We start from the raw sequence: 11,621 nt of genomic DNA on the forward strand, positions 1-11,621 counted from the left end.
TAATATAGATTTATTAGTATAAAAAATCCAGACAATCTTTTTACTTTGATAGGCCTCTGTATAGGTGGTTAAGCTATTCCATAAGATGTTTTTCATGTTTTAAAAAAACAATTATGAATAGATGCATTTCCATTATTTTAATAGAAAAGGAAAAAAATTTGAAAATATTTTTATGAAATAATAATAAATGTGCAAGTATAAATTAAGTATAATATTCAATTTAAGTAGTCCGTGTATAATCACAATTTATTTCTTAGGAATTAATTTCTATTGGAACAAATAAAATATTATAATTAATAAATAGTGAGTTCATGAAAGTTAGAAAATAAAGTTTGTTATTTTTACCAATTTTTAGTTTTGAGCGAATCAAGTTATGTAAACTATACCAATAAGGTATACAATAAAAGAATTATCTTTACTTTTTAAAAGTATAAATAAAAAAAAAAAAAAGTAATTCAATGGAAAATGTACAGAAAATATTACTGATTTTAGCAATTTTAATTGTATTTGAAATTATTCATTATGTGTAGATTATAATAATTTATAATTATTGGCATAATATGACTAATATTCAGTTAACAGAATCTTATAAGTTATAGGTAACTTAAAGCATATAGGAGAATTTATATAGATCCAAATTGTGTTTACTAAAAAATTTATAGTATATAATCATTGTTCATTGCTTATAATGTAAAATTTTAAAATTGTTGAGTTTTAAATTAGGCATAACAATTTAAAGTAGAGGCCTAGCAATAAATGTAGATAGGTAGGTAATGTAATTTTGTGACTGTAGGTAGTATTCAACTATATTACAGTATTTTTTTTGATACCTACCTACTTACTTATTTACCTTTAAAACTTTAAAAGTTTTGTAAAATAATTCAAGAAAGTTAGGTACCTAGTTAGTTAGAAACCTACCTAGTTATGAATAGACATAAGTTTATGAAAATTATGTAAAATCATTTTTATTAGTTTGAATCCTAAAATATCAAAATACTGGCAAAAAAGACCCTGCGAGAAATTTTTAAAACATAATCTTAAATAAAATAAATATAAATGTTGTAACTATTATAATTATAATATGATTTTTGTTGTAAGCTTAACAACCAATGTTACAACAATCTTTAACAATTAAATATAAATATAAAAATTAATGGAACAAAATTGTATTAGCTAATTAATAATTTGATTAGTGAATAATAGGTATGTGGCATATGCAATTAAATTAATTATTTTTTGGTTCGGTTATGGATATCGAATTTAGAACACACAAATATTATAGAAATATACTATGGGTATTAGGTAGTTTTACGGTAAGATTTAGCAGGTATTTCAACCGAAATTCCTTCGAATTTATATTTTGTTTAGTATACCCTATGTAGTATATAGGTATTTTTAATATTTATTAACGGTTACCTGCTTTTTGATCATAAAACATTTACGCATTTTACCCGAATGTAAAAATTAAAATAAATCCTAATATACCTATATCTATAACTATATTTTGAAATTGTGCTAATAATTTATTTTAAATGGCCTATGTTACTATAACAATAGGTACTCTACATTTATCGCTTTTTTTTTCAAAAATGTTGTAAAGTCCTATTTGTATGCTAATTATAATGTTTTTATAGACGTTTTGATGTATAGGTACGTGAATTATATTATGTAATACATGGTAATTAATAGTTGAGTGGGCAGACCTATACGTTATACCTACGCCTTCGACATAATACGCGTGGTAGCTACGTTCAATTAATTCGAGTAGGTACCTTGCTTTCCGTCTACTTCTAGTCGACCTGAAAGCCGGACGCGATCGGCAACGATGACAGTATTAAAATATAGTATAATATTGTTTACACCTACCTATGCAATATTATATAACAATGCAGTATATATATTTGGGATGCTACGCGAACATTAAAATATGTTAAAATAGTAAATTGAATAATATTAATCTCTCACTATATAATATATACACAATATAATTATCATATACCTTTGGGCTTTGGGAATAATACAATTTTTTCTTCCAATTTTGTACTTAAAAAGTAATTACAGTTAAATTTGAGAGTCATTTATATTATTATATATTATGTAGATTCGAATTATTTATTCTAAATGCTCAGTTGAGGTTTATAGTGTGTTGTATCATGCCTATCGATAGTTTATTTCATCCCTGTAACTATGCGATTAGACAATAATATTCGTTTTGGCACATCGATTCAATTAATTATTATATTTGAATAGAACTCTGAGAATCCGTTACGCCCGTCATTGGCCAAACGACAATTACGTCATTTTTGTCTGCAGTTTCCTCGGATTGTTCGGGCGACGACGGTATTGGCGATGTCTGTGTACGACGAGACCTTACGCTTTTGCTAAAGAAAAAAAAACAATATTAACACAAATAACATGACGTAATTACGTAAGTATAATTTAATAACAATGTTTCAGACATAATATATCGAATATTTGAATGTAATAACGTAATATTATATGGTTTCGTGCCATTATATGTACTATGTTCATGGCTATATAGGTACTATACGTCTATACCTACCTATACTAATTAGTTCTGAGTTTCTGACTTATAAATAGTAGTAGAATAATAATTACTGTGTAGTTATTTTGTAATTATTACCGCAGACCGCATCGAGCACTACACAAACTTTGGTAGTATATATTATATTCCTAGCAGGTATATAGCGCATCGTGTTAATCAAATTAGACCCAGTCACCTACACTATTACACCGCCAATATTGTATTATTATAGGTATAATATTTATTTATGTAATTAGTTATAACTTATAAATAATTAATACTTATACAAATTATAGGTGGATACTGGATAATATATTAATATGTATACACGATTTGAGGTCTTAATCATAAAAAAGTGGACGGAAAGTATAATTATATATTTTCGATATTTTATAGTTGGTAAACGAACAATACTTATGAGAAATTTTGTATAAAAAGTTGGGCGGATAAGTTAATGTTACCCCTTCATCAAAACGAAAATTTGGTGTGCAGCACTGTTGGTAATGTGCTGGCACTGTGGTGTAATGAACATTTTACCATACTTAACCTAAACAATTTAGGCTATACGGTAAAATAAAATAATTGAACAAAACTCCCCAATAGGTTTTCCACTGTGTAGTATGACTAGTATGTAGAGCATTATGCAAAGGTTGCTATTCAATTATTATTTAGTTATCACTATGTATTCATAATGTCCAATCGTATGAATCATTTTTTTTTTTTGAAGGTCAATCTTAGAAATTTACCAGTTGGCAGTTGTCACTCACCCACCGTCATTAATCATTACGATTGGTTAATCGTATAACATTACATATTTACATTTATAAAATAATTATATAAGATATAACTTCTACCAGTTACTAGGATCCAAGTTATTCACATAGGTATACCTACCCAAAACACCAAATTATTTAATTTTTTTTTAGAGTGGGGAGGGATGTGGAATGCCATCCTGCTCCAGAAGATTTTCGCAACTGATCATGTCTAGTATAGTTGTGAATTATCTATTCTCAGTTTATGTAGGGTAGGTATGTGCTGTAGATCCACGATGTTGATCAACTGATCAGAAACAATTACAAAAAATAATGATAGGGATTTAGGAAATTCAATAACTTTTACACTTATCTACATGTGAGTTGTATTATGTAATATTATGCTTTGACTTAGTAATATGGACTATATCCATTGCACCTTCTCTGTACTAAGTTAAGATATTATAATACACTATTTTAACTATTTGTTTTGCAAAGCAAGATCATTCTGAATATCGAAAACGGAACTCACTGATTGTTTTCGGATTGATGGGCATACAGGTCGTCTTGGTCCTGAGCAATGTACGAACATCGGCAGCACATTCGTTTGCTGTGTACTTTGAACACGTGGGTGGCCAATCGTTCAGCCCTAGCCGCTTTGTACTCGCAGAACACGCACTCATACGGTTTCATGTGGGTGTTGAGATGGCGTTTCAGACACCAATTGTCGACTCCCGACCACGGGCAAAACGTGCAGCAATACCGTTTCTCGAAGTATTTTTTTCCTACTACCTTTGCCCTTCGGTTTCGTCGTCATCGCCGCCGTGCTCGTCGGCACTACCGAGTCCACCGACAGAATAGTATCTGGCGCAAACATCACCTATATCGAACATTCACGTGGTTATTAATTGAGTTATCACTATTATTTGTTGTCGTAAAGCCTGTATAGTTTAAACACGAACGCTATGACATTAAACGGTTTAGTAATATAGAATTTGTCCTACTATAAAATTTCTTAGGCGGTTAAAACGGAATACAAATACAATAATTATTAGCCAAAGTAGATATGATCATAAACATATAACCACAAGACTTAAAAAGATAATGCAAAACGAAAACGTATTTTACCCATATTATTTAGATACGTATATAGTAATGCTATACATTAACATACCAACTCATTTTTTGTTTAAGAGTTATGCTAATTAATCTGGTTCAACATAATTTATTATTTAATAGCTTCGTATAAAATTAAAATTTTGATATCCAACCTGCTATCAATGGATTGACCCACCACTCAGTGTCTTTAATAGAGAGATATTAATTTATATTAATAATAATATTCTAAATCCATTGATAACCAGTTACTATAGTTAGCACGCGTATTAAATATGCATCATAATATATAGGCATTATACAGTTTACGTTATACAACTCTGGACTTGTGCACCACTATATTATACCCTGTCCAGTGAGGGAACACGCTGGACCCGATTAAAATCGGTTCTACTGAGCATCCTCGCGCAATGGCGCGTTATCTCGACGGACAGAGTATAATACATAGTTGTTGGCGTTTGTTGGGTTACGATTTTTGCACACGTCCAATAAAAAAAAAAAAATCAAAATTCAACAACTCACCGGTTTTATCTGGTTAGTGGGTATCGGTATTTGTATAGTGTGCGTGCCGGTCTGTTCGTTAAAATTGACTACGGCGATATTGACGACCGTCTGCTGCTGCTGTTGTTGCTGCTGTTGTTGTTGATGGTCGTCCAGCACTAGAGTGGACAAGGTGGAATTGTTAGTGGTAATGATCGGCGCCGTGGCCAGCGGTTGTTCGTCGATCCGCCGGGACACGATGATCTGCGTCTCCGGTTCCAGCGGCGGTGGGTCGCCCGAGTACAGCGTCACTCTCTGCTGATGGTGTACCGCGGCCGCCGACTTGGCGAATGGATCGCGTTTTACTCGGCTCAAGCAGTACTCGTGTTCTCTGTGCATGCGCGTGTAGTGTTTCTTGACGTGGTCCGCCCGATTGAACTGCTTCTGACATATGTCGCACTGGAACGGTTTGTCCTCTTTGTGTATGTTCTCGTGTCTGGTGTACAGGTCCCGCCGGTCAGTGGCGTACGGACAGTGGGCGCAGTTGAATCGCTTCTGAGCGGTCTGCGTTTCCGTGTCAGCCGCGTTCAGTCGCATTTCGTCGTCGGCGACATCTTGTTCGGCGGACGTAGATACGGCGGATGCGGCTACGGCGGCGGCTGCTGTGGCGGCTGCGGCTGTGGCTATCGCCTTGTCTGCCGCTGCCTTCAACCGGCCCAGGTAGCTGGTGACCTCTTCGAGCACTGGGCTCTCCTTCCACGACTTCCGGCCAGCTTGTTGATGCGTCCCGTGTTCAGCCACCACGTTGTGTTGCCGGGCCAAGTGCAGGCGGATGCACTTTGTGTACGCACTCGCGTACGGACATTGTGGGCATTGGAACACCTTGACGTCGGCGTGTGTGCCCAGCCAGTGTTCGGCCACGCTGGAAAGTAGGCCCATTGAATCGCACTCCTGACACTTGAATAGTTTCTTGTCCACGTTGTAGCTACCGATTTTTGACGTAGTCCACGCGATCGTTTCGTTACTGGTCACCCACGGGTCGTCCTCGGGCTGCGATTGTTCGACGAACGACTCGGCCGCGTCGTCGTTGTCGATCATGCTCAAGCCCTCTTCCACCATTTTGTACGCGTCTTGACCAGCAAACTGCCTGTCCTCAGACGACGATGTATCTTGCCCGTAAATTTTTTTCGTAATTTCTTTGAACATGTCCTCGTAAATATCCATTTGCACATCTGCCATTGCGGGCTACCTATCATCTAATTCCACCAACTGGATCGTTGTACGGGGCACGCGTCACCCTAAATTCAAATATTTGAAACATTAAAACATATATATTGTTTTGTGTTGTACATAGTTATGAAAGTTGTAGTAAAATTAATAATCATAGTACTATAGGTATACTTTGATGCGTTTCAATCGCCAACGTTTCAAATTTTACACTTCTTAGTCCTTATCATTTGAGAAGATAATTATAAATTAATTTAAATAACTAAAAAATAAAAATAGATTAACGTACATTTTAATACGATTACGATATTCTTCTAATAATATATGGCCAATCTTTATAAATATCTGATACCTATATTGAATTGATTCGTATAAAACATCTGTTCCATCTTTTGCAAAATGATCTAAATAAATAAATCTAATTTTCTATCCCGTTTGCCTTGTACCACTAAGATATTGAAATTTAGGAGTATATTTTATTTAGATATAACATATTATATGATTTTACGAATTAAAATTGGATTATTTGATAGAACTAATATAATTGCAATTAAGCACAAAAATGTCTATTTTAATGCTATATTACTACCCCTTTATACAATTTATCAGAATATATTTGAAATATATATAATTTAATTATGTTATCATTAGTACAGTAGTAATTATATTAAATAAATTAATAAATATTATACCTTAAAGTTTAAAGTTACATTAATAATTACTAATTATTTATGTGTATGACTTAAAATAATTGGAATAATATTCTATTATTTGTTTTAGATGTTATTTTTCAAATATTCTTTTAGTAATGCTGTTTTTAAAAGAGGTATCTTTTATCCATGTTAACTTTATTGCTATAAAATGCTATCAGGTATCAAAATTTCAACTATTTCTTAACTAGAATAAACAACGTTTTATTTTTTATATTTATTTATTATGTGTACACTTGTAGATAAAAACCTACGTCATACATTTTATATGAAAAAATAACACAGGCCATATTGTTTAGGAAGTTTATTTAGTGATGGAACTATAAAATGATAACGGTTTTTAATTATCATTATTTTATTGTATATAATGATAAAGTATTTGAAAATTATTAATTATTATTATGCGTAGAATAATTTATTCGTTGCATTGACGGCTACATATTATATTTTCACATTCGGCAATTGTTTCATTTTATTAAAAAAAAAAATCAATATTTCATTATGTATACAAAAATGTTTTAGTTCATTGGATTCAAATTGAATATAACATCGATTATGTGTGAGATAATTAGTGATAAATGCCGTTAAATATAACAATCGATTTTTAACTATATATATAAATATATATATTAGGTATTAGTAATAAACAATGTAATTAAGTAGGCATATGCTGTTCACTCTTATTATTTTCTTTAGTTATCAGTTTATTGGTATTCTGATTTTTTTAATTTTCAAATTTACCTAAGATACATATTTTTAATTATATTTGCATTATAATATTTTTTTTCTAAGAAAAATTGTTTATTTCCAAGCTATTTTTTTATTTTGAAAATATTGCCTATTAAAATTAAATCGAGTAGTGTATGAATTATTAAAATGTATAATATATACTGAGGATTATTCATTAAAAATATCAAATATTATAATATGTAATATTGGATCTAGTATTTATTATACTTAGGAAAATTTTACAAATTAAAAATGAGATAGAGTAAAATAATATTAAATACAAACATTTTAAAATCAGCACACATCCGAATTTTGATTTAGGTACACAAACATTTTTTGATAAATAATTTGATTAACATTTTAGAAAAGAATTGAATGATATTTATGTTTAAAAAAAAAAAAGAAAACGGTATCATTAATTATATATTTATATATATACAATTAAAGTGTTTAAAAATGTTGTCCTCCATAAGTATTCTAAACAACAAAATTGTAATGAATTCATTATTAAAGAAAAATGGGGATGATCATGCTAGATCAATTACCATATATAGGGTACAATTGTAAAGTACTATTCAATTGGAAGTTAATAATTCAGTTAGTACGTTTAGCAGTGATAAGAAATATTATTAGGTAATATATAATAATTATTCCTATCGCATAATAATTAATAAATACTACAAAGAGTACAAAGAAATATTTTAAACGGGGATTTTTATTTTCCAATGCAAATGTTCAATGGATAATGACGGACTAGTGCAGACATGTAGTTTAGTCAAGACCTACGTCGCAATAGCTTGCGAGTATATTTAATATCGATTTTGAAAACCTTCCTTAAAACAAAATACGATATACCTACATAATACTATTATTATTACATCACAATCAGTATTTGTTTGGTTACCTATACATCAATGTAGCACAATTGCCTATCTAAGCGCCGTGTAACGAATTTGTCGACGTACCTACTACCACCCATGACGTCGCCGAATAAACTATAATAATATTAATATTTTTAATGTATAGAAGCTTTATATCATCGATCTAGACAGCGATGAATAATATTACTATAGCCTTCGATGTCATCACCACTGAAGATATACGTATTAACAAGTTGTTTCCACGTCTTCAGCGGAGTAGCTACAGCAAGGCTACAAAGGCAATATTGTCTCAGGGATCGGGGAATACATTTTTTTGGAGGCCTTACACGTGTAACAAGGGTACTGGCGAGACGATTGTCAAATATTTTGCTGACGAATTACGGTTAAAATTTAATCAATATAAATGTGATGGGTGTTTAATTCCTATTATATATGGCTGACGTAAATATTTTGCCTCGGGGGCGCTGTAATGTGTATCTATGCCAACGCATGTCTTAACATTATAATAAAGACATATTTAAATAATGCAATAATATCATACACTTCGACTGTCACGTCGAATACAATACAAAATCGTGATAATCAATAAACCTGGAACGAACGCGTACCGCGCGCGGTACACACTTGTTGTGTGATAACGCGGCACTGGTACGCTACACAGCATTATTATGACGACGAGATCGTTATATATCGTTTTAATATTTATATATGGTAATAAAGGCGTGTTACCGTTAGCTGGAGAGTTTATGAAGCGTCGAAGACGGGGATACACGTGTTACTATATACTCCCGAACGGACACGCCAATAATCATCCGTAATATCTTATATAATACAGCTGCGGCCGTCGTCATATGGGTCTGTGTGTTATGTAGGTGGGTACAGTAATTTTCGGCCCACACCCGTATTATTTATTGCCATAAAATTTATTATAATAATAATTGTACCATAATATCATATAATACCGTATAATATTGTCGTCGTCGTCGTCGTCGATGTTGTTGTTTTTGTTGTTATTGTTGTTGTTGTTGTTGTTGTTGTTGTTGTTGTCGTGTATTATTATTGTTATTATGCGCGTCTTGGTTACGTACCGATATCGCAGAGAAGCCGTGGCGTGTTCCCGCGGCGTCTGGATCAATTGCCGACCGTGGCCGAATGGTGGTGACGCGGATAACGACGACGGCACGACAAATGACCGCGCGCCCAGGGAAATGATAATAAACGACTACCACCACAAACGTATATGATGATTGACTTAAATAAATGCATTGCGACGTGTACAGAGAGTATTGTGGTCGTCCAACAGCTCCCTCTGCCGGTAGATGGGTACGTTTACCCGGCAATAACTGACAACAACGGACATCCGCCGTCTGACGGTAAACGGTTTGGTTTTGCGTTTACCGCCTGAAAAAAAAAAACCGGGTAAAAAAAACGACCAATGGATCTGGAGGTGGGGATTTTTAGTTGTTTTTTTTTTTTAATAAATTTTTTAGGTCTCAGACTCAGCAACAGCAGCCGGGCGAGGCGGAAGAGGAGGTGCAGGCGGTCTGAGTGTACACTGCACAGCCTTGGGGGTAGGTGTAGAGCTTTGCGGGCAAGGGCGTAGCTACGAAAATCGTTCGATCGGCTACAGCTTTTGGTTGCCAACGGCGACCAGCACGTTGGATTTCGCAGCCAGATAGCGCGAATCCTGCAAATAGGACACTTCCAAACGGCCAACCGTGAGAGCTTTTATATACGTTTTCGTCCGTATCATTCGTAACATATGTGGGAGGAGGGGGGAAGGGTTAGAATTTTTAACGGTATTTTTTACAACTCAAGGCGAGAATTGTCGTAAACAATCGGATTTACGAAATCGTTACACGTCAAAATCGATGGTCGTTACTATATTTTACTTGTCGTATTTTGAAAGCATTTTATAATAATAACGACGTATAGTTAGTACCTATATACATACGTCTCGTATTGTCAACAGTAGACGGTTAACCTAAGTAGGAATATACGACTACAGTAAATATTGACTTTATATAGGAGCAAAGGTATATACGGTTCGTTATTGCTTATATTGTGTATAGTTGCCCGTGATGGAGGAGATTCGTGTAAACGTTTTTGCGTATTTAAATGCGTGGATACGTTTATAATGTTTGTATACAGTGACTCGTGAAACGTCGAACACGGTTGTCAGGAGGAACGAAAATATCGGCAACACGTTTGACTCGCAATGTGCGATATGCTGATGTATGTTATACACGTCGCGTGTTAGACTTATACACCAGAATGGTAAAAACTGTTTAAATTTTTCTTTTTCAGCAAGAAAAGTGACGTTGTTTTCAAAACAGAGTACCTAGTATATCCGAAACGTATATGATATTCATAATACGCGATATTGCGGTACATTTTTAATGTACGATTTAATATATTTTTATATATTATTTATAATGGCCTTGGATAGTTTTACAAAATTATATGTCATAATAATAATAATATGATATAATCATACATATTATTATAGTACAAGACGAAGGAAATAATATTTTGATGGACGTCGATTTCTGTGTGTGAATCGTCGACGGCAGACCATATTATATAATATCATTATGACGATATAATAGGAAAAAAAAATAATAATAACAATATTAAAACACGATGAGGGCCCGCGCAGAAGAGTGACACACAGGTATATAATAAGACCCCACCGCCACAGTCGATACCGCGCCGAATGACGACGATAATATAGTTGTGGGTCATAAAATATTGTATAGCAGCTCCGTGTAAATGTAAATGTTTACAGGTGTTTGGAACGGTAATGGGTCTGTGCCGTTTTGGCCGCACTGATTGGTGAATTACGGATGACCCGGTTTCCACAAGTCTTTGTGTGCGTGTGCGCGAGCGCGGGCCACGCAAGTGCACGAAATGTGTCGCCGCGGGTGCGCGTGCGCCCGGTCCACAAGCGAGCGATCGCAAACGCGCGCGCGCGCGCAAGTGTTGGTGTGCGTGCGCGCGCCCGTTGTGTCGCTCCCGCGCGCTCGTGTGTGTGTGTGTGTGTGTGTGTGTCGTAATGCGGGTTGGCGCGAGCGTGTGCGTGTGTTTGTACACGTGCGCGTGTGTGTAGCGTACGTGTGAGCGTGTGCGGGCGCGGGCGCGTTGCCGTTTTCGCGCAGGGTGCGGGAGGGTCCTTCTAGTC

General features: G+C 34.3%; 1 protein-coding gene across 1 annotated transcript; it reads right to left on the reverse strand.

Moving 5' to 3' along the window:
* Nucleotides 1-1,053: 1,053 nt before the first annotated feature.
* LOC132929798 (protein charlatan) lies at nt 1,054-10,013 on the reverse strand. The gene is given in 5 exon segments (XM_060995370.1): nt 1,054-2,381; nt 3,830-4,071; nt 4,073-4,177; nt 4,936-6,191; nt 9,403-10,013. Coding segments are annotated over 4 exon segments (1,689 nt in total). The 5' UTR covers nt 6,133-6,191; nt 9,403-10,013; the 3' UTR covers nt 1,054-2,236.
* Between the last annotated feature and the right edge of the window lie 1,608 nt (nt 10,014-11,621).

The sequence above is a fragment of the Rhopalosiphum padi genome, chromosome 4 (genome assembly GCF_020882245.1).
Source record: "Rhopalosiphum padi isolate XX-2018 chromosome 4, ASM2088224v1, whole genome shotgun sequence".
In the NCBI taxonomy this organism is placed as follows: Eukaryota; Metazoa; Arthropoda; class Insecta; order Hemiptera; family Aphididae; genus Rhopalosiphum; species Rhopalosiphum padi.